Genomic DNA, 24,509 nt, shown 5'->3' with positions numbered 1-24,509 from the left:
CTATTTCTTCATTTTGCTTGATTCTATATTAGTTTCTATGCATTAGATGAAACAGGCACCTCTTCCAGTCTTGAACCATTGTCCTTGTGTAAGAGATGAACCTTTTCATTCAACACTGCCCTAGCTTTTGGTTTTCTCTCAACCCTTTGTAATTGTCCAAGCAGCCTATTTTATTTTTAATAGCTCCCAGTAGTTGAGGATGTACCAAGATCAGTCAGTGTCCCAAAGGGGAGAGAGCGCAGTCAGTACCTTTATTCAGGCTGATTGGAAACCAGGTCCTCAGGCAGCAGCTTTTCAAGAATGCAAATATATGCAGTCCTCTAGGACTGCAAGCATAAGCCTTCTGGCCTCCAGAGCCAAGCTATCTGGAGGTGTCCCCTGGCAGCAGTCACAAAAATTGGGACTCCAAGTGGGTGTATAAACTCCTTTCTGGGAAATACCACTGTTCTGTAGTCATGCATAGGGGAGTGCAAAGATGGTGTCCCCTGGGTACCTTCTTTGAGAGCACCTCCATAACCTCTAGGTGTGTGCCAAACCTGAAGCCTGCCCCCAGGGCTGAAGTTCCTGGATGAGCAAATAGGCCACTTTTACAAAAAGACTGGGGGTGTGTTTCAGTCTGCTGTCTGTGCAATACCCTAGGGATGGTAGTCTTCTAAGAACTGTCTCTATACTTGTTACAGTCCTATGGGACCCAGGAATGGAAGCCCTCCTGGCCAGGTGATCAAAGGGCATTCCCTGGGTGACAGCTGCAAAAAATGTGTCACCAAATGTAAAATCCAGTGCACCAGAGGTGTGTAGAGTCTCCCCTCCAGGAGATAGAGGCACTCTGGAGCACAGCAGAGGGAGAGCACAAAAATGGTGCCCACTGGCTGAAGCAGGGCAGAGGGGGAGTACAAAGATGTCATCCACTGAAAAAATGAAAAGAAGAGAAAGAAAAAGAGAGAAAAGACAAAGAGGACAGGAGGAAAAGGAAAGAAAGAAGAAAAAGAAAAAGATGACACCCACCAGAAAGGGGGGGAAAGATGGTGCCTGCAGGCTTTAGCGGTGCAGAGGGGAATAGGAAGATAGTGTCCACTAGCCTCTGTCCTGGGGAGTATCCCAGCAGACCCCTGCCCCTCAGACCAATGCTTTAAAATTAGTAAATGAATCTCTTTCACATGAAGTCTGGGTGCTTTTAAAGGGCCGCTTGTGGACTGAGCTCTGGGGTGGGTGAGCCTGGGCGTAAGCCCTTTAAGAACCCTCCCTCAGGGCTTTGCTGGTGGCACAGTGGTTAAGAATCCACCTGCCAGTGCAGGGGACACAGGTTCAAGCCCTAGACCAGGAAGATCCCACATGCCACAGAGCAACTAAGCCCATGCACCACAACTACTGAGCCTGTGCTCTAGAGCCCACGAGCCACAACTATGAGCCCGTGCACCTAGAGCCCACGCTCCGCAACAAGAGAAGCCACTGCAATGAGAAGCCCGCGCACAGCACTAGCCCCCACTCTCCACAACTAGAGAAAAGCCTGCGTGCAGCAACAAAGACCCAGTGCAGCTAAAAATAAAATAAAATTTAAAATTTTTAAAAAAGGAACTCTCCCTCAATTCTACAAAGCCCCATATGTCTCATGGCATGAGACATGTTGGTCTTCAAAGTGAGATGTTTTGGGGGCTCATCCCTCAGATGCCAGATCTTAAAAGTTGAGGTGACCTATGTGGGGTATGAACCCTTCACTCCTTCTGGGGAAGCTCTGGGTTTTGAGTTTCTTCCTGACTATGGATCATGCACGAGGGGTGGGGTTTATGGTGAGATGGTGTCTCAGCCTTTTCTACCCACTTGGATGCAGTTTCCTTCTCATTTGCCCGATGTAACAGGGTCTCTCCGTCAGTTTTGAGGGGTTTTTCAGAGGAAATTGTTCCATATATAGCTGTAGATACAGTGTATCCATGGGAGGAGGTGAGTTCAAGATCTTCCTACATCACCATCTTGCTAAAATTTCTAATTAAGAGGTTTTTGTTGTGGTTATTTATTATTCTTTAATAATCTATAAGCACAAACTTTTAAGAATTACAATTTTTAATATTCAGTTCCATAATTTAAGCATGAAGAAACTAGCTTGAATCTTGCCAGGATTGTTTAGGAAAGCTGGATGTACATGAATTTCATTTGCTCTGCATTTATATCATCCTAATCTTTTTTATAACAATTGCATGTTTTTTCATCAGCCTTTGACATTTAGAAAGTAAGAGCTATGCATTAAAACCTCTGCAAGAAAGTAAACTTTAGTGAATTTTTTTTTCTCTCAGTCCCAAAGGGAACATGAACTCTAAAATTGACTGTTGTACATAATAAAAGGCATGGCTGCAGCTGAAAGCATTTATAATGAAGTACAGAACTCAATTTCTACTTTATCATCTGTCTACATTCATCAGATAGCTGGGTATATAACTTTATGATAGAGCATTCTTCCTAAGAAGTGTGTGAAAGCTAAAAAATCAAATAAATCTGGTTTCAAAATAGTGAAACCAGATTAAATGTGAGGAAACTAGACTGAGTACAATTATTCAACATATATTAAGATACATATTAAACAAACATGTGCACAGATTGACATTGCTGGCATACAGGAACCCCCCTTCTGGATTTAAGAATAAGGTTCAGTGTCCTTTTATGTTTTTTAAAATGGTGGAGGTTGGGAGTGTCAAGGCAGAAAGGAAGTGCTTTAGTTACGCAGAGTCTGGTATTCCTTCCTGTCTGCATACTTCCTGAAGGCTGTTACACAGATGGAGAAAAGGGTGTGGGGAGGGGGTCCTCTTTGTGGAGAAGAGATTGGTGTCTTAGCAGCTTTAATCAAGATTGCTATGACCTATGCCCTGAGCAAAGTAGCACTTTTCATACACTATCCTATTTAATCCTCTCAATAAGGCTTTGAGGTGTAGGTAATTTTCTCATTTTAAAATTGAAGAAAAAGGGTAAGTAACGTGCACAAATTAGTGTTTGAGCCAGGAGTCTAAGTGGGTTCCTGACTCCAGAACCAAAGACCTTTACATCTGGATGTATGCACATTAATGATGCACTGACTATCCTGAGGAAGCCAAGGGGGATGATGGTCTGAAGGCTTTTCAGTAAAATGTTACTTATTTGATTATCCTTCCACGATTTGGCTTTTTTAGTATTTGGTTTAAGTTGGTTATGCTAAGGAAATAAACAGTGTAAAACACTTGTTTTAAATGATCATTTGACACTGCTGATCGTGTCCTCCCTGAAAAGATCATCTTCTTCATTGTTCCATTGTCAGGGAGTGCTGAGTAGCTGAACATCATCTCTGGCATCTTGGTTGCACGTCAGGACCACACAGCTGAAGTGTATTGACTAATCCAATGCACTGTCCCTAGAGAAAATGAAGTCTAACCCTGTGTGGTCGCCACCTGGGAGTTATGGCCTTTCAAATCTCAGCCCTGTTAGCCTTAACTGCAAGCTGTTTTGAATCTGCCCCATACACGTGCATGCTTCGGGGATCAGCCAGAGATTTGGGAAGAATTTATACACAATGTTTGGGGCTCCCACTATTCAGTTTTCTCCTTTCTGGGATTCCCCCACCCCCACCCCCGCTCACTTTCCAGCTGCTCTGGTTACCTCCATCTCTATTCTCTAGTTTTTTTAAGCCAGTAAGAGTGCAGGTTTCTCTCCCAATTTTAGTCACCCCTACACCCTGGGGCCCATCCTCTGGCTGAAAGCTGTAAAAATAGGAAACTTACCCAGTGCCATGCCATTCCCTTCTTCCAAGTGTCAGACTTTTACTTCCACTGTCTGTCTTCTTTTGGTTACTCTTTAGTGCCTTCAGGTAGGCTTTTATATATTTTTAATTTTGTCCAGAGTTTATAGTTGTTACCTGTGCGTATGTGTTGAGGGCCAGAGGGCACACACGGCAGAAAGGTCCAAAAGGAACCTTAATGAGCTGTCTTTTTAAGTATCAAATTCTGTGCAAATCAATCAATTTTCATGTTAAAATTAGATACAGCTGACATCAAAAATGTCTTAGAATTATGATCTCACAAAGTCATGATTCACTGTTGACCTTTCTTACTTCTGCCTGTTTTGTTCATACTATCTTTTACCACCTAAATGTCTCCTCAGTTCAATTACTGTTTGAGAATGATTTATTGAGTAGTTAACTTCACACAAGTCGTGGTGCTAGATCCTCTACCTATTGAAATCGTGTTCATTCAAAATTCACATCAAATTCACATGCCTCCAGGATCACTCCCTCACTCCTAATCAATAGATAGATGTGCTTTATTGTTCTTCTGGATACCTTTGATGCTTTGTTCCCCCCTTATGACATTTTATTTGTTAATATACTTGCTTTCCCCTCACCACCCCCCCATCACCAGCCTTGTTCCCCCATTAGATTGTAAACTTTACCATGGCAAGGGCAAGTCTCACTCATGTTTGTATCCATCCATGCTTCCTTAAACATGCTTTTTAAAGTCAGGAACCAAAAAGATACATGAAAGTCTTTGCAGTTGGAAAAAAGGGGGGGAATATAGAACATTAGTTTCCTATATCTCTATCCTCAGTAGTAGAGTGGAACATCAGATAATAAAGCATTCTTGTTTCTAGAGAGCAACTTAGTAGAGACACCTCTTCTTCCCCTAATTATTCTTCTTCCTCTTTGTTTACCTCCTCCTCCTCCTCTTCCTCTTTCCCCTTCTCCTCTCCTCTCTCATTTTCTCCTTCTTCCTTTCTTTTTCTCACTATTTAATTGTGCTCTAATTTAATCTTCAACTTTTTTTGTATGCTTAGTCTCCGCTTCAAAATGGGATATGTGTTGGTATGAAACCCTTTTGCTTTAATTTGTTATAGTTCAGTAAGGGATCCCTTCTTTTACCTATGAAAATTTAGTGCCAGAACTTAACTAAATAGCACAGTGATGTCTCCAGGATAGATAGGTGAATAACCCAAATGTTTGATTCTTCCTTAATTTATAAAGTACTGAGCCATAGTAATGAATGTACTGTAAAATGAGAACTGTAGAAATAAGATTAAGTGAATTAAATTATTTTCCCTAATAATCTCACTTCTTCCTTAGATTCAGGTCAGAAGACATTTAAAAGGAGAAGATCCATCATAAACTGGGCCTTCTGGCGGGGCTCTAGCACTCACCTTGATAACTTACCCACGTCACCAACATCTCCTGTGCCAGGACAGCTCTTTGGGGTTTCTCTGCCAAATATCTGTGAGAACGACAATCTGCCCAAAGCTGTCTTGGTAAGTCTCATTTTGGCCTGTAACACTAACAGGAAAGGAGGTTTGGGAAAGGAGAGCTCGGGGAGGTAAATCTATCCCCAAATGGAAAATTATAGACACCCATGACTCTGGCTGAGAATCTTTATTACTTCAAAGAATAAAAATCTGATTAAGCTATTGCAGAGTCATAAGGCAGACATAATGGGGAGAGATGATCTAGTCTATCGGTTTCAGGGAAAAGCCACATAAACCTGCTCAGATAAATTAGAATCTGCTCTGTAGACAGAGAATCCACATTAGCCCTCACATTTCTCCCACAGCCTTTCTTGAACCCTACATTGTTCAGAAAGTCTCATTTAATCACTTTAGCAACAGAGACTAAACCTTATATTTCTATACTAAATCTTATATTTTTATTTGTATTCCAGGTCTTTAAGTGTAAAGATAACATCTGCTGGCATTTAATTATCTTTTATATGTAGAAGAGATCAAATGAAAGCCACTGAGTATTATTGTTTCTGGTTAATATAGTAAATGATCACTGTTAAGCAACATTTATTGAGTGTCCATTATCCTCCAAGCACTATGCTAGATGCCTGGCACTTTTTCCTGTATTGTACATCTATTGTACTAGTCTAGTCACTTTATTGCTTATCCGTCACAACAGATTTAGAGGGTAGTTACCATCATCATCATCATCATCATCACCATCATTCCTACTTTACAAATTAAAGGGAAAAAAAACCCTTGAGTTTACCAAAGGTCATACAATAAATATGTGTCATAGCTAGGTTCCAGATCCCATGGGTTGCTCGTCTCCAACACCTATTCTCTTCCTACATGGCAAGCAGAAGATACACAGAAAAAAAGAAAGCAAAATGAAAGATTGAACAGAATGGAATGGGATGGAATGAAGAAAGCTTCCTGGAAGAGATGATTTTGGAGGCTGATTTTAAAATAAGGAAGTAAATACAGGAAGTAGAATAAAATGTAAAGTCACATGAAAAGAAAGACAAGCAAGTGGAGAGTGAATTTGGCAAGAGCATTTCCATATTAGGGGAAAAGAGTCCGTATTAGAGAATAATGGGGAAAGAGTAGTTAGGAGAGAGACAAGTTAACAGGTACCTTGAAGTGACTGTTGGTTCACTGAAAAAAGGCAATCTCATTAAAGCAAGCGTTTAAAGTGTTTTAGATGTTGAATATAGCAAGAATAAATAGGAGAAAGAGATTTAGAGACAGCAAAAAACAAATTGACTTTAAATCTTTAGGAGGCCATCTAGCCCCAATCCTTCAGGGCTTCCCCCTGTTATACCCTAGCCTCTGGCAGCTGGAGAGGGCAAATATATGTTCCCTTGCTTGTTATGCATGAAGTGCCATTTTGATTTTTTTTCCCTTGCTTCCCCATAGGATATGCTTTTCTTTCTTAACCAAAAAGGACCCCTCACAAAAGGCATCTTCAGACAGTCGGCCAATGTGAAATCCTGCAGAGAGCTGAAAGAGAAACTGAATTCTGGAGCTGAAGTACAACTAGACTGTGAATCTGTTTTCGTGATAGCATCTGTCTTGAAGGTAGGGAAAGTTCTCCCTTCATCCACCCCACAACATAGCTCTGGAGAAAGACAACTGGTTTCTCTCATTATAAAATTATCCCCGGGCTTCCCTGGTGGCGCAGTGGTTGAGAGTCCGCCTGCCGATGCAGGGGACACGGGTTCGTGCCCCGGTCCGCGAGGATCCCACATGCCGCGGAGCAACTAAGCCTGTGAGCCGTGGCCGCTGAGCCTGCGCGTCTGGAGCCTGTGCTCCGCTACGGGAGAGGCCACAACAGTGAGAGGCCCGCCTAGCACAAAAGAACAAAAAATTATCCCCATCTGCAAAGGACCATAATAGAATTAGAATCTTAAAAAGTGTTAAATAACACTTCACAAAGTCACATTGGCCTTTAAAAGCCACTGCGAATGATGTGGCATGTCAGATAGGCTTTTTAAAAGTTCTTCATCCCACATCACTCTCCTCATCTTCACGTCTGCCAATCCCATGCAAAAAAATTAAATTAAATAAAAATTTAAAATAATCATAACACACAGCATATTTACCAAAGTAAACATCCTGATGACTTTCTCACAATCTCACTATCTTCCTAATAAAGGCAAAATTTTCAAAAGTAAACTTTTATTAAACTTTGAAACAGAGTTTACCAGAGTAAACAAACATTTGCCTAACTACTGAAACAAAAAATTGCTCACTGAAAATTCCATTCATTTATACAGTCACCCCCTAATGCCTTTTAAAAGTAAAGTTGGAGTAGGAATGACTCCAACATCCAGGTCTTCTTTTATGAAATCCTTTCCACATTTGGCATTCTTAAAGGTTCTCACCCTTCATCCCATGTGTGTCTGGTATTTCACAGTAAGCTTCTTTGCTGCAAATATTTTTGCCACATAACTAATTGGCCACAGGTCAACTTTGCCATAAAAAATAAAATAACTGGTTGACAGTTTGTTTTGACACACACAATATAAAAATCATGACAGATGATGATTGGTCCCAAGAGTTGGTTTCATATTTTGAAACACACTACATTGGAGGTGAAGGAGGCCAAGGGCCTTGAAGGCATATCATAAACCCACATTTCCCCTAGAACTTAGTAACATTTATCAATGGACAAATGACAGTATGCCAAAAACACAATGGTGTGGAAGACTTTCACAAACACTCAGGCACAAATATGCATCCTAGTACCTAGTATTTGAAACCTGGTACCTCTCTTAATGAAGGAAGAAATTTTAGCAAAAAAGAAAAAGTGTGATGCTGAACAAGAGATGAATCAACAAGCAAAAAAAAAATGTATAAAATACTATGAATGAAAGACTTGGAAGACAAGTGCTTAAGTACAACCCACAAAGTAATGTCAGTTAATTGCATAGTATTGCCATGAATCTACACACATTTTAACTGTGTTCAAATATTTTGCATTTCACAATAAAGTCTTTAATTTTGTTATTCTCATGTTTCATTATATCCTTTTTAATGTCTCTCATTTATTTTTTGTTATTTTACCTTTTATGGTAGAATTGCCTTACAGCCAATTCATTATTTGGTAAAAGTTTTTACAGCAAAAATGCTTGTGGCAGATAAGCTTACTTATGGCAAAAAAACCTAGAACCCACCCCTGTGGTTACTTAACTCACATCCACAGTTGAGTTAGACTTCTAAAATGTTTTCCTCCTCACATTCTTGAAAATGTCTCACATTTTTGGAAAACCTAGAGTAAAAACCAGCTTTTAGCAGAGCTTTTGACCTCAGCAATAGCTTCTGCAGACCAGCATCAGGCTCCCATCTCCCAGCAGGGTTGGAATGCACCAGAGCTAGGGGTGGAGACAGTGCCCCAGCCTGCATCCCAGGGCCTGGAGCATAAAAACCAAATTAAGGAAAACATGGTGAAGAAGACTCTTGCATATTCCTACTGCTGGTCAGCTGCTTACAGAATCATACTTTATGACTTAATGAGCAATCAGATGTCTCTTGGTAAAAGGGCCCTGTCTGCTCTTAAACAACCCTTGCCATGGGCTTTCACAGTAAAGTATCACTCAAAAGAACTGGAGAATTGGAGCTAGGGTCATCTAATTTATTTTACACAGGATTTGTGATTACCCTTCAATCCTGGAGTACAATAAAAGTATGTATGGTGTGCTTAGCCACATACATGTCATACATGCAGATATATGCATGATTAATTTTTCTTTTTTTTTAATGATATAATTAGGCTTTCTCCCATCTCTTAATTTAAGAAGTTAAAGCCTATGTTTTAGAAAAGTTTCCTGACTATGCTATTCATCACAGCACTATGCTTCTTAAAACTTTGTACTAAATTGTTGAGGCTATTACAAAGAAGTATGGTTCTAGAAGAGTTAAACTGTATTTCAGATTGAAGAAATTGTACTTATAGAAGAATAAACAAAAGACAGAAAGTAGTCCAAATGATTGAAAAGTCTGGTTAGATGGGTTCCAACTAATTAAAGTTTCATAATCGTATAACTGTGTTTTACTCTCATTTCTTCCAAGTGGTTGCAGGAAAGGGAAACTTTTTGCCGAAAGTTTTTGAGCTTTTGTTTTGTTTCTTGTTTTTAAGACTATTTGGAAGTGATACTTAAGTTTTCCTTTAATTTTTTGCTTATACTGGTTTTGTTTAAATATAAGCTTAACCTTCAAACTATAATTGTAAGAAAATTGCTTGAGATACTGTAATTTTGATCCATCAGACCTTTGAGGAAAAGTTCATTTTTAATCCTAGGAATCTCATCTCAAATTAATATGGGCATTCTGCTGATGGCCTGGGTTCTGGTTTTGGAGGGGAGGAGGCTTTCCATTGAGTGCTAAGAGTTGGTGATTGTAATTCAGAACCAGCTCTCACATCCTTTCTCAGACCGATGGTGGTTGTTATTTCGTAACTTGTTATTCCAGCTGTGGAGAGTTCATTGAGATGTTACAAGTTATTATCTTTCAAGTGTAGGTTTTAAGATTTAATGATGTTTTTCTTCAAAACAGATCATAAGTATTTTTTCCACTGAGATTTTAAAAGAGAGGCATTGTCACTGCCCCAATTTGAAATAACAGATTTTGGCTCTTCTGACTGTGACTTTTAAAGTAGGTGCAGCAACTAAAATTAGTCTGAAATTGTGAAAATTCGGTAGCTTTACCCAAAAGAAAGAGGTAACTTTTGTGATGACACATCTGAATCACAAGTATCCAGGTACATTTCTACTGAAAAATATAATAGAACAGAGAAAGACTTTGTATCAATCATCTTCCTACTTCTTAACTACTCTAAAACAAATATATAATAATAGGTAACATGACTACAAAGAGGTTTATAAAAATTATTTTAGAATCTCAGTTATAGTTAGTTGACCTTCCCTTGTCCTTCACTAATATTTGACCATATGACAAATAGCAACAGTTCAGTAATGACCTCTACTATGTCTGGGACTGTGCTTGGCATTCAGGTGTATGATGTAGAAGGTGAAGGTCTGACCCTGCCCTGAAGGAGCTAATAAGCTAGTGGGGGACATGCTCACCTAATTAACTAACTGTAACACTTAGGTATCACAGCTTCCATCTTAGTAATAAAAAATATGACATATAAGTAACAAGTTGTGCATTGCCATTTTAAAGCACATAAGATGAAGTTGCTGATTTGATTTTCCAGCAAGGATTAAAATTACTCAATTGCAGACTTTCACCTATCTCAATGTTGTAGGCAGGAACTTGCAAGAGGATACTCAACCATGGGTACAGTGCTTACATATGAAATTGAGTTTTGTCTGCCTGAAGTTTACTAAGGTGGAGATCAGACTTTGCAAGCTTGGCTTGTTAGAACCATGCCAAAAGCAGCAGAGAGAGTTGGCCTAGATCAGAAAGGAACACAGGACCAGGACCAAAATTAGTTCATTTTTAAGCTTTTTATTAACATATGTCAAACAACAAACTCTGTTGATTATATCCTACTTGTGTCATAGTCTGGTTTCACCACACCTAGCCCTGCCAGTGGTCTCAGCATAAAAGGCTCTCAAAGGCCAGAAAGGATAATGTACCAGGGACATATTATTTAATGTACGTTAGGCATGGGGTGCTGTCCTAGGCTCCCAGAGCCCAGCCATAGCCTGGAGTGCTTTTTCCCCATGATACATGAGAGCCCTTCTATGGGGAATATAAGGAGAAACTCTAAGTACCTCTGGATGGAATTATTCACCAATGCCACTGGAATATAAAGTTCTAAAATAACAGGGACTTGGTTTTATTTACTACTCTATCCCTAGCACCTTAAACAGTGCTTGGCACATATGAATAAATATGTATAGAATGACTGGATGACTGATTACCACATTGAATCTCACAAATATCTTCATGCATTTCTTTTTTTTTTTTTTTGGTACGCGGGCCTCTCACTGCTGTGGCCTCTCCCGTTACGGAGCACAGGCTCCGGACGCACAGGCTCAGCGGCCATGGCTCACGGGCCCAGCCGCTCTGCGGCACGTGGGATCCTCCCGGACCGGGGCACGAACCCGCGTCCCCTGCATCGGCAGGCGGACTCTCAATCACTGCGCCACCAGGGAAGCCCCATGCATTTCTTTTAACTAGTGAAATAAAAAGGATTTAGGATGGTTTGCCAGACCCTGCCATGTTATACTAATTTGCTAAAATGTACACACACAGGAGGTTTCATCCCAGACAGGTTGTCCATTATCTTTACCACTATAGCCCAGAATCCAATTTCCCTCTGGTTTTTGTTAGAAAAATATCAAAGCATGCATTTCTATGTGTGCACATCATTGAAGTTTTGTCACAGAGCTCTGTGTATTCCAAAGAAGGGACAACTTAACTGTACTTTCCAATAACGTGTCTTCTATGTAATTTCTCTAATACATAACTAGCATGAGAATAACAATTTAAAATATTTGTTTTTCCCTCTATATAAGGATTTTCTACGAAACATTCCAGGAAGTACTTTTTCGTCAGATCTCTATGATCATTGGGTCTGTGTAATGGATCAAGGAAATGATGAAGAGAAAATAAATGCAGTTCAACGGTAATTATTCTAATTTGGTCATTTCTCAAAAACACTTTTTAAAAAACCTATATTTTATAAGCTTGTCTATTAATGTAATATGACTATCAAAGTCAAATCCATGAGGGCCAGTTTAAAAATAGATTTATGCTAGCTACTATCATTGTTATTGTCTTGTTCCCTAACCTTATTAACATGGGATACTCTACCATTGTACACCTTCTGTATATCTGAATCTGATAGGAGCTGAAACCCATTAGACCAATAGCTAACACAGTAGACCCAGTCTACAATTTATAATCTTAGTTTTGGTAAATATTTAACTAACCAGACAACTCCTCATATACTTCACTTAGTAACTGAATTCATATAGAGAAAATCCCTTCCCCTCAAGGAGCTAAGTCTAGTCGAATAGATAGAATAGATGAAACAAAGGATAACAGGGTAGTATAATCAGTGCTATGCAAGAGATATATGAAGAAGGGTATGTGGGAATACTACAGAGGGAAAAGTGTATTGTCTGTATTTATGCAAAGAACGCATTGTCTGTACTCACGCAAAGGTAAGCTGCTGGCAGGACTTGCCACTCTGATTCCTGAATATTTCCTGCATTATAAGAGAAGCAATACTTCCAGTTCTGTGAAAACCTAAGAATCCCAGTATCATTTATTTGCCTATGCTTGTTTAGTACAGGTTTTTCTTGAGCAGCTTTCAAATACAAATTATTATCTACACACTGCTATTGATAGACACCTTTTATCAGTAGAAGAAAATAGTACAACTGTTGAAGACACCAGAATCAAAGCCATGTAACAAAATTCTATCTCTGTTTCCATTAAGGTTTGGTGGAAACCATTCAGAGGTAGTAAACATCAGATTCTGTATTTTGTTGCTCATTCTCTAAAACTTTATATTCTACAAACTGTTAAATGGACGATTTTTTTTAAGAAGTAGACTTATGGCTTTCATACAAATACAAAATGGACATATGTGAAAGATTTTATTTAAAACATTAATTAATGAGAGAACTAGTAAGATATTACTGCCAGTTCAAAGGAGATATCAAATTATCAATACCACAGCTTACATAGTTAAAACAGAAATGCTGAAATGAATTTACAAGTAGATGCAAAACTGACTTTTACTACTGGGGCACGGAGGTGTGTGTACAAATAAACCATTTATCTCTCCACCAGACAGAATTTTCAAGTCTATAGACAAGTGTTAAGTACACTGCTGTCAGTAATCTACAGTTTTCAGAGTTGTAAAATAACTCAAAGGTTTAGGGCCCCCATAGAATCAGATACCCTAGAGCAGGGGTCCCCAACCCCTGGGCCATGGACCAGTACCAGTCTGCGGCCTGTGAGGAACCGGGCCGCACAGCAGGAGGTAAGTGTGCAGCGGGTAAGCAAGCGAAGCTTCATCTGCCGCTCCCCAATCCGCCCCATCACTCGCATTACCGCCTGAACCATCCCCCCCAGCCCCACTGTCTCTGGAAAAATTGTCTTCCATGAATCTGGTGCCAAAAAGGTTGGGGACCACTGCCCTAGAGTATGATAGACAGTGCCTCACTTTCCATTGAATACATTCAGTAATCTTTTGGTCCATTTCAGTATCTTTCATAATTTGTCCCTACAAAACTGTACTCATTGTCAGTCCATAGTGCTGAAGAAACACCTCTCTGCTGTTTATGCAACAGGAGTCAGATTGCTCAATATAACCCCAGGTTACAGATTCTTGTTGGAAAAAAGCAACAAGCATGACTATCAACATATGTTTTCTGTATATGGTAGTAAAAATCATTTTTAGTGAATGATCATTTAAAATCCCTTATCAATTACAAAATAGGAACAGCAGGAAAAATACTATCGTAAGCTTGACTTATGTGTGAAAGTAATACCAGTGAGATAAAGAGATGTGGGACAAAACTGACCTCAGAAGCTGTTGGAGCAGAGCATAAGCTCTCAGAATGGACCTGGGAGTCTTCGTAGCTGAAGTTTGGGTTTTTACCAAGAGACAGAATCCTTGTGTTGCCACTTGGAAGTAAAGGAGCATATTAAATATAACTGTTTAATTTCATCAGAAAGTTTTTTTGGGTTTTGGTTGAGAATATTCTGGAATGTTACAGGATTTACATAAGACACATTGTACCAGTTTCAGGTAAATATTTCAGGCAGCGTTTTTTTATAAACCATTTTTCTGCATTCTTTCACATTTACATTGGATTGTGAAGACAGTGTACAAAATAAATAAATAAATCTCCAGTGCTCACTTTCTCTCCTATGTACAGGCAGTCCTCACTTTGCATGTACCATGTTAACATATGTTCCTGTACATCTGAACTGTGAAAAGCAAGGGCTGCCTGGCTATACAAGTTTTCTATGAAATGTTTGCTTAAAGAGTACATTTTTCTGTCTTTAGGCTATTAGACCAGCTTCCCAGAGCCAATGTTGTTCTCCTAAGGTATCTTTTTGGGGTATTATACAACATTGAACAACATTCCTCATCCAATCAGATGACTGCATTTAATTTAGCAGTGTGCATCGCTCCAAGCATTCTTTGGCCTCCTACTTCCTCCAGCCCAGAACTAGAAAACGAATTTACAAAAAAGGTAATGAAGTTTTTCATTTTTATGCTGTGAGGGACCAAGTCCCCATTTTGAACCTAACATTCAGCGTATTAATTCTGAAAGATATTTTCTTAAATAACTTCAGTACATACCCTTATAAATTTGAGTTCATTGAGTGTTTTATCCTATCCTGGTAGACTGTAGAAAGGTGATTTCTTGAGCAAAACATGTGATAGCAGTTGGATTACTTCCCTTTTCCCTTTCAGGAGGAAAACCACTATGACTGACTGACTTAAACCATAGAGTGATAAGAAAGCAGTTGATATGATTTTAAAAGAAATAAGGACTTTGGAATTTGACAGGTCAGGGTTGGATTCTCAGCCCTACCACTTGCCAGATGTACAATCTTGGGCAAAATTAGTTACATTAATCCACAGTTTCCTCATCTAAAAAATGGAGGTGTTGATAATATCGACATAGTTCATACAGTAGTTACTTGAAATCACACTCGTGTAGGGCCTGGTGGTTAGTACAGGGGTGGTGGTATCGGTTCCCCTTGCTCCCAGCATTCTGCCTGCTCCCTTGCTTCAGCTATTGGGGCTAGAAAACTATGTAAACATTCTGGTATATCCCATGGAGGCACAAAGCTCCCTAGTAAAATCTTACCTCTTCCCCCAAGCACCTCCAGTTAGGGAGCCTAAGGAAAGGAAATGCATAGGAAGAGACTAGTCAGGCAAAATGCAAGTTTTCTCTCCAGCTGTCTCTCTCCTTCACAATAAATCCACAGAGGATACCTACCCACTTCCCACGCTTATGACACCTCCCTTTTACATAAGAAATGCATTTTATAAGTGTTCATCTAATGATGCTTCATGAATTTTAATGAGAAGGTATATTTCTTCACCCCAAATGCCCTATAGAGAATACTTAAAATTACTCTAATTTTAAAGACAGAACTATTGGCATAAAAATCTTAGCGTTAAGCCCAGGCCACACATAATAACAAATAATAACTTTAGTCCACTGATTAAAGTTAATTTCTATGCTCAAACTACTCTTGAAAGTATCATAGTTTGTTAGAGGAAACTGTATTGTATACTTTTAAAGCAGACATGAAGTTTTCTCAGGATTCTTTTGCATTTTTTGTTAGAATCAGGATTCATATGTGAAATGTGATTTATAGACATGCTATATGGGAAGTAGCAGTTCATTTTTGTCCCTTTTTTGTACAGGTTTCTCTTCTTATACAATTTCTGATTGAAAATTGCTGTCGGATATTTGGAGAAGAAATCACTTCCCTCTTGGGAGAGGTTTCAGTGAGATGTGATACTAGAGAGAATGCCTCAGGTATTGTGAATAATTGGATTGTTTATTGTGGGAAACAGACACACATCTGTGAAAATCAGCTGGGACAGTGGTTATCCTGGAGCCCACAGCAGCTCAGGTGAAGGGGGCCTCTCACCTGGGTTAGTGGGCCTAGGACTTCTGCTCCTTCCTTAGAAGGCCTGCTAATAGGTCAGGGTATGTTAACACTGTGGTAGGCTTAAGAATGTATAAGATAAGGTCCCAAACTCCAAGGAGTTCTTAGTGGCAGCATTATATGGTATGATGTTTTTAACCTTTCTTTAAATAAAACTTTACAAGGAACCCCAATATGAATAACACAGCTGCTGTGGTTGAAACTGGAGTAGAAGGCCCAGAGGCAGTAGAGGCAGCCCTGGTTTTTTCGCTCTTCACCTTCCTCCTAGAGACTTCTCAGAATTCTAGTGCACTGCAAAAACAACTAGCATCATGGGGCAGGCCAGGGTGTGTTAGGGGTAAAGACATTCAACGTTCCAGATTATGAATTCCTGTACCACCAATTACTAGTTATGTTACCTTTGGCCAATTATTCTATGCCACTGAAAATCATTATCTTCGTTTATAAATATGGATAACCATAATATCTAACTGTGATGGTTGTATTAAAGATTAAATAAAGGATAGTAAAAAAACTTGGTCAAGTAGAAATTGATAGGGTTAGTAAATGGTATCTCTGAGACTAGAGTTAATTATGTATATCCACCAGCTAATCCATTTAAAAGACAAAGAGTCTTATTCAGAATCTGGGTATATCTGGCATTAATTCCTTTATATTTTTAATTGTTTCTTGGTATCTCCTCATTGCTTTGAGGAAATCTTACTTAAGGAAAGCCCATTTCTTCAGGAACTGAGGTATACCCCAACAGTTTATTTTTAATTCTGCACTTACAACTGGGAAGACTGTGAAAGATCCTTTCTTTCTTTAGAGTAGGAATTTGAACAATCTGTATGGAAACAGAATTAAGCTAAACATCATCACAGTTGGGTAAGTAAAAACAATAATCATGATTCACTTTTTCAGCAGATATATCTTGCTTCCAACTGAATGACTCTTCCTATGACAGCTTGGAGAATGAGCTGAATGAGGATGTTGACGCCCCGTGTAGTGACTTGGTAAAGAAACTTGGTCAGGGTAGCAGAAGCATGGACTCCGTGTTAACCCTCAGTGACTACGACCTCGACCAGCCTGAGGTAGAAGGTCTTTTAACCCTGAGCGACTTTGACTTAGACCATTCTAAAGATGAAGACATTCAAATGGAGCAGCCTCTTGAATCCAAGCCAGTGAATATTGCAGTGTACACAAAGGACCCCCTGCAGGATCATGCCAGGGCCCCCTCTGGCGTGAGCACACCCAGCCACCTGTCCACAACTGCAGCAGATGCTCCAAAAAGCTTGAGGCGACACCGGCGCTGCTCAGAGCCCAGCTACGACTATCTAGATTCAAAGCTTTCCTATCTCAGGGAGTTTTATCAGAAAAAGCTACGCAAGTCCAGCTGCGATGCAATTCTCTCGAAAAAAGATGAGAGACATCTGAATCAGAATCAACCCCTCCAGGAAGAGGGTAAGACATGTTTTAAAAAAAGTTTAGTCATAGGCACTGATACCAAGAAAAATGCCACTAATAAAAATGTTAAGAAGAAAAGCTTGTCTGATAATGAAGGAAATCATGTAAAACTTTTTCCTAAATCCAAGCCAGTAGCTATTTCCATGGCATCTTATAGTCACATGTCCTCATGTGATCATCCCAGGAACCAGACCTTTGATACAGATACATCTGGATACTCCCCACCACACACAACGGATGCCCTCAAGAGTTCAAGGAGGCACCGGCGATGTTCAGAGCCCAACATTGATGACCAACACTGCAAACTGACCTATCTCAGGGGGATTCATTCAAAGAAACAACATAAAGCCAGCTATGAAGCCAGTCTCTTGCATGGAGAGGAAGATTATCTCAAGCGGCACAAGTCTTTGCAAATGGAGGGGCAAAAGCTTATTAATCAGAGTTTGGTCATGGGGATTGAGGTGGGCAAGACTAGTGCCACAAACCAAAACACTGAAAAGGTTTTACCCCCAAGATTAAACATTTGCTCAAGGACTAGCTATTCCAGCTTGTCCTCCCCAGGCACTTCTCCATCTGGTTCATCAGTGAGCTCCCAAGACAGTGCTTTTTCTCAGATTTCTGAACACTCCGTGTTTACACCCACTGAAACTTCCTCTCCTATAGATTGCACTTTTCAGGCTCAAAGAAAACAGGAAGAGCTTTCTTCTGACTTTAGCAGTTCCAGCCTCATTTCTGGAATTCCTGGTCCCTCATCAGGGCAGGCCAGCAGCCGCCTGGCTTATACAAAAAAGGACAGTGTAGAGTGGCATTCACAAATGCATTCTGTAACTCTTCACCCCAGCACATGGTTGAGAAATGGGGTAGCCAGTTTGAAAAATTGGTCCCTCAAAAAGAAGGCAAGGGCACCCAGACCAGAGGAAAATAAAACAGGTTCTCTAAAAGGACACACGGAGCCTCCTCCACATGCTTCTGGTGTTCCAGAAGCCAACACACTGCATGAGAGACAGAAAGACATGCCCCGAAGGGCGGCTGAAGGACTTGGAGCTGTGCAAACAGCCCGCTGGAATAGTTCTTACCCCAGCCAGGACTCAGAGAAACACTGTAGCTCTCCAGTCAGCCTAGTGGAAGACAGACTTGGGCTTTGTATGAAGTCACACGAGGAAGGAGAGATTAGTGGGCAATGTTCTCCTGGTACTCTGCCTCACGGAAGATCCTCACCCAGCTCTTTGACTGTGGATCATGTGTGCAGCCCAGACTCAGGGCCTACAGTGGTTTGTGATGTTGAGGACAGACATTTGACCAAAGACATTTAACCACAATAAGAATCTGATGTCTGCAAGAACAGAAACTGGGCTAATCATGATATAAAGATAATAATTATTATGACCTCTTTGTGTAAAATACCTGGGATGGGTAGCATAAGGATAATCATTGCTAATACTTAGGACAACAAAAGAATTCTCTTTATTGAGACTATTTGGCAAAAAGTTTAGACTAAAAAATTTTGTCACCTGTTTGGGAGGCTTTTCCTTAGAGCATGGTTTGATCCTGTCATGCGTTTTAAGAGCTACAAGCAGAGGGCTAGAGAAAGCATCTTCTGTAGAGGAAACATGCCATGTATGATGAAATTAGCAACCTGAGAAAGCCAGGATGTCAAAAGTGAAGAATAGGAACTGTAGAGAGAGAGGGAAGGGTGCAGAGAAACCATCCACATTCCATAGAATGTGTTTAATAAGGAAGCAAGAAAAATGCCACTAATCAAAGCTACAGAAGGAAAACATGTTCAATAATAAAGGAAATTATTTGAAACTTTTCCCCAAATCTGAACCAGTGGCCATTTCTGTGACATCTTATAGTCAGTCACATGCCCTTACAACATCATTTCAGGTATTAGCTCATTGATGCAGCTAGAGAGGAAGAAAACTAGTGATTCAAAAGCCATGAGTACCATGATATAATACTTTTTGTTGTTGTTTCATTTTTTTGGTTGTGTTGGTTGTGTTTTCCCATTAGTGTTTCATTGCGCCACAGAGGTTCCAGGACACAGAACTATGAGGAGAAAGAAGGAGATGGTTGCTCATTTCAGTGTCCTTGCAAGGTGCCTGAGCTAGAAACATTCTCCAGAAATGCATTTTTCCTATTATAAGGTGACCTTGTCACTGTGTTTGCTCTCTTAAGTGTGGAGGAAAAAATTGCCAGAGCAGTCCTTTCTCTATTACACGATTGCTATTACCAACATGTGATCAAAGCATGGCTCCTCTTTGCTGAAATGTTTTTCTGTTCCTTGCCTCTTAGTCAGCCAGAAAAAATTACTGGTAAATCACCCCTTTTCTGATTATCACTTGGCAGTTGAGAACAGTTTTGAGGTTGGCAGGTTATAAAGAGTCACAGAATAGAGGAGCCATAAGACTGGCTGTCAGGCCTTCTTTCAGACAGTCATTGGCTTTGGATTTTCTTACCTCCAGAAGTTTTTTCATATTCTTTGTCCCAAATGATTCATGGTTTATACCCCATTGGTTTATTTCATATCCATGGACATTTCTTCTCTCTCTTGCCTTAAAGTTTATACCAGTACCTGTCCTAGATTATTTCCATGGATTGTTTGGCCTTGCCAGCCAGTGTGAAGGGGTAGAATCAGAAATGGATGTGCATCTTCCTTCATTTTAAATACTTACTTATAAGAAGTTACTTAGAGCCCATTTGGTTTCTTTAGTTCAGTATCAGATGGACCTTCCTCCCACAAATTTGCTTATTCCAAATTATTTTTCTCAGCCACCCAGAAACTTTCAATTCAAAATGTTCTTTCACTGTTGTCCTAAAGGTTGCATTTTTCAGTTATAGAAAACAAATAATGTTTTCTGTAAGATAGAAGTCCTTTTAGTATTAGCTATAGGTGCTACCTACCTCTAGGGGGCATGGCCCTGTTTGCCCTAAGCATTATAATTAACTTTTAGAACTCTCTCCAAAGAGCTCCTTTATGACACTGGCCATCTCAGTCACAGATGTGAAGTAGATTTTACCTTAGATTTAACCACTCCTATATTTAGACTCCTAAGTGTCCATAGGCATCTTTTGTGGTATAATATATAAAGGCAACAGGGATTCCCCTCACCCTTAGGGCATACTACTGCAGAACCACAAGATGTGAATGAAGCTCTTATGGCTTGGAGTGTCTTTCCAGAAGAAATTGCTTCTCTACTTAACAAAATAATAGTTCTATTCTTTTGGCTTTCATATTGATGGATAGAAAATCATCCACTCAATTTGAAGCATGGAAGAAAATAGATGCTGAGGTTCTTCAATAACCATTCCTACTCTCTGTGTTCCCTTAGATACTCCTGTAACATTTAATGTGAATAGTTAATATTGCTGTAAAGTATTATATTGTATGATTTGAAGACAGACTACGTCATTTTATTATACTCTGTCAATCTATAATATATTAGACCAATGCTTTATCTAAAATGCTTTTGAGTTTGTATAATATATCTTGACAAATTTTACTACCATATGTTATGTAATAAATGTGTATTTTTGTACTTGCAGAAACTGCTGCTAAATTTTAAAGTTGTTTGGTTTTAAAGGCACTGATAATGGATATGTATGAAGTCCATTTTGTCTATTAAATAAAACACCATTCTTCAGAGTTAACAGTCCCACCAGAGCGATATTGCCCTTTGTAGACTCGTTTTAGCTAATAAGCCCAATTTCTGCTTAACATTGGAAATTTCATAAAATGTAATTAATGTTGAATTGGAACTTTGAGCTTTTAGTCATAGGCCATGGTCAGTCTCTCTAGAAAAAGAGGTTTTTTTCTTTTATAGTTTTCTAATCTTACTGTTTACCAAACAAGTTATGCTTCAGACACAAAGTATTCATTTTTCTTAGATATTATATTTACACTGCGCTCCTAGAATCATATACGTATTGTCTATATTCTCATATCAGAGAACCATCAACTCAGTTTAATTGATTGTATGAGATTTTCTTGTCTAAATTTGAACCATTCTGACCAGAGTATCCAGTTGACTCCAGGCACGTCCAGACATCCCAAGATGTCTGGATCCAGATACTACAAGACATCAGTACTTATGAAGTCGTGTAAACTTATCAAATATTCCCATTTCCCATGGCTGCTGCATCTTTGCCTTCTCAAAGTTCATAGAAGTTCACTCTATGTAAGTTTAAGCACCATTTCAAGAAGATTCAAAAAAATATACTACCTTAGTCCAGAAAAAAAATGGTTTGCTCTGAGCAAAATACAAAGATGATTTTTGCTTTTAAAGAAGAGGCTTAATCTACTAAAAACATTGGATTCAATAAATTATCTCACTTAGTGTTTTTCTACTTTTCATGGCATGGCATCGAATTGAAAGGATCTAATGTATCCTTGAACCAATGGCATATTTTGTCTTTGAAAATAAGAATATATTGTATCTTAATCCAAATTATGGTAGTAAGTGTTTAACTGATCTTTTCCTACCTGGTCATGTTTTAATGACTTGAGAGGGTCTTTACAAATTGTTTATTTCAATACAAAGAAAAAAATGAATAATAAAGCTGGGTAAAGTGTTAACTTCTTTAATATCTAGTTTGGTTACAAGGATATCTCATAAGCTAAGTTTCCTGCTGAAAGGAAGAGTACTCTTGAGTTCTGTGCTTTCTACCCCAAGTATGAGTCTACTCTGTTCCTAAGCCACCTGTGAGTATAAATCCTTCATTTGTATTATTTTTAAAAAGGGGAACTAAGTAAACTTTAGTTCTGTATAATGTCAGATATGTGGTAGAATTGGCAGAAGGCTCTGAGGTGTAATTTGGAAAATTTTGTTTCCAAGTCCCAAAGAAATATGCACAGGGTGGTAATAGATGTATATTGTTTCTTAATTTGTACAGTGTGTGTTCTCATTGTGCAATGTCAGACGGCATGTGCATTTATAGATAGGTCAAAGTATTTTTCTAACCTATTTAATTTCTTAAGGCAAAGTAAATATGTTTTCAGGAGTTTGATTTTATATGACAATAGAAGATGTGGGTTTGGGAGACATTAAGATTTAAATGCTAGTTGTTTTCATTCATCTAGGTTTAATTTTTAGATTACAGTAACTTGGAATTAAATTTAGAACTTCTTACAGCCTTTTGATCTGCTAAGAGGAGTGAATAAATTAGCTAAAAACCTGTACTTCTGAGGTAGGCCCATTACTCTGGGCCAGTAAAATGGATGCTGTAAAGAAATACTCTGTCTCTACCAGGTCACAGGGACTGCCTAAAATTTTCAGAAGGAAAAATGACATTTTATATCTTTGCCCCAAGAATGAGATGACTGAGAAGGAGAGAATCATCAAAATACATGAACACAGAGAAGCTTACTGCTTGAAGCTTACAGCAGATGAACAGAGGGGGATGAAAGCTGTAGATGAGCTAATTCACTGAGTCACAAAGAGTTCAAGAAAAATTAAGAAAAGGGAAAGAGTATGGCTAGGGAGAGATAGAGATGTTTCAAATGATATGTATGCTAGTCACGCAGTTTAATTTTTATTGCCAGGTGCTATTCTAGACCCCAGGATAAAGGTAAAAAAAGAGATTGTTCCTGTCCTCAGGGACCTTAAAGAACTAAGGAAAAATTTGGGCTGTGTAGAAGAAGGGGACCAGTAACATTGGGCACTCACTGTTGTCTGCATGCACTGGCAACAAGAGCATTATTAGTTTTATTTCATTTAGTGCTCACAATAGCCCTATGTTCTAGGTACATTCAGCTAGAAGCTCATTCTGACCACAGGCTCTTTTTTTTCACTTTCACCTTAAAATAGGGATGATGATACTATCTCTTTCATAATAAAGCAGATACAAGTTATGTATGAGGACCAATACAAACTTTGCTAAGTTATTGTGTCTCAGCTAGATATCGCTAAGAGAATCATTCAGTATCAGAAATAATTCAGAAACCTATGATAAATGTAAAAATAGTTGGACTGAAAGTTGGTCCAAACAAAATGGTATAGACTTGTGTCTCCCTGCTCCTTCTCTCTAAGTACATCTATATATCCTGGAAACAATGCAAAGGACAACCAAAGGAGAACCCTAAAAGATGGGTGAATTGGTTCAGAACCCTAGGACTGGAAAAAAACACAGTGACAGAGCATCTTACATCCCCTCAGCCAACAGAAGAAGGAGAACCAGGCCCGGCCTTTTCCAACCTAGCAAATGAAGGCAGCAGAGATAAGTGCATTCCTCTCCCAGATCAGAGGGAGTCCTTCTGACACCACTGGGTAAGCCAGGCACCACCAGCAAGAGGGAGATTTGAGCCACACTAAGTGGCAAGACCTGAGACTTCCCTCCCCAACTGGGAGATACTGGAGTGGCCAGGCAATAACAGAAAGGACTCAGTCACAATAAGCAGTTCAGCCTGGGAAGCATCTTTGCCCCAGCAGGCATAAGACTCCCCCAATCCAACCACCCAAAGACACTAGGATGGCCAGAAGCCATGGAAGGGAGGGATTCTATACCACAAAAAGCACTCAGCCTGGGGAGTCTCAGGGCAAAGAACAAATAGCCTTCTCTGGCTGAGAACAGATCAAAGTAGCACCACAAAGGCTCTGAAAAACTATCAATGGACCTACAATGCCTGGTAGGCCAGGGCCTATGTGCTAAAGCTAAACGAGGTGACTGCCTACTAAAATAAAAGATTTAAATAGGGCCCAGAGTCTCCTAACAAAACAGACAAAATGTCCGGGATACAATTTGAAATCACCTGTCATACCAAGAACCAGGAAAATCACAACTTCAATGAGAAAAGACAACTGACACCAACATCAAGATGATTAAAAGCAGCCATCTTGGTGCAAGAAGATGGTGGAAGAGTAAGACGCGGAGATCACCTTCCTCCTCACAGGTACATCACTAATACATCTACACGTGGAACTTCTCCTATAGAACGCCCACCGAACGCTGGCAGAAGACCTCAGACCTCCCAAAAGGCAAGAAACTCCCCACGTACCTGGGTAGGGCAAAAGAAAAAAGAATAAACAGAGACAAAGAATAGGGATGGGACCTGCACCATTGAGAGGGAGCCGTGAAGGAGAAAAGGTTTCCACACACTAGAAGCCCCTTCGCAGGCGGAGACTGCGGGTGGCGGAGGGGGAAGCTGCGCAGCCGCGGAGGAGAGCGCAGCAACAGGGTGCGGAGGGCAAAGCGGAGAGATTCCTGCACAGAGGATCAGT

At 39.6% G+C, this 24,509-nt stretch overlaps 1 protein-coding gene across 12 annotated transcripts in view; it reads left to right on the top strand.

The window, feature by feature from the left end:
* ARHGAP20 (Rho GTPase activating protein 20) overlaps nucleotides 1–20,948 on the top strand; it is a 140,842-nt gene extending 119,894 nt beyond the window's left edge. For 7 of the 12 annotated variants that reach the window (XM_067038911.1, XM_067038907.1, XM_067038901.1 and 4 more), the window contains 6 exons: nucleotides 5,075–5,253; nucleotides 6,640–6,801; nucleotides 11,709–11,818; nucleotides 14,219–14,408; nucleotides 15,599–15,713; nucleotides 16,750–20,933. In XM_067038911.1, coding sequence (XP_066895012.1) covers nucleotides 5,075–5,253; nucleotides 6,640–6,801; nucleotides 11,709–11,818; nucleotides 14,219–14,408; nucleotides 15,599–15,713; nucleotides 16,750–18,605 — 2,612 coding nt within the window. In that variant the 3' untranslated portion in view covers nucleotides 18,606–20,933. Of the gene's footprint in view, nucleotides 1–5,074; nucleotides 5,254–6,639; nucleotides 6,802–11,708; nucleotides 11,819–14,218; nucleotides 14,409–15,598; nucleotides 15,714–16,749 lie in introns of all 12 variants that reach the window. The other 5 variants (XM_059069456.2, XM_067038902.1, XM_067038909.1 and 2 more) reach the window with 2 other exon arrangements.
* The last annotated feature ends 3,561 nt before the right edge of the window (nucleotides 20,949–24,509 follow it).

Source organism: Kogia breviceps, chromosome 7 (assembly GCF_026419965.1).
Source record: "Kogia breviceps isolate mKogBre1 chromosome 7, mKogBre1 haplotype 1, whole genome shotgun sequence".
NCBI lineage: Eukaryota > Metazoa > Chordata > Mammalia > Artiodactyla > Physeteridae > Kogia > Kogia breviceps.
The sequence above is the reverse complement of the archived record's forward strand: the minus strand, read 5'-3'. Positions and strand labels throughout refer to the sequence as shown.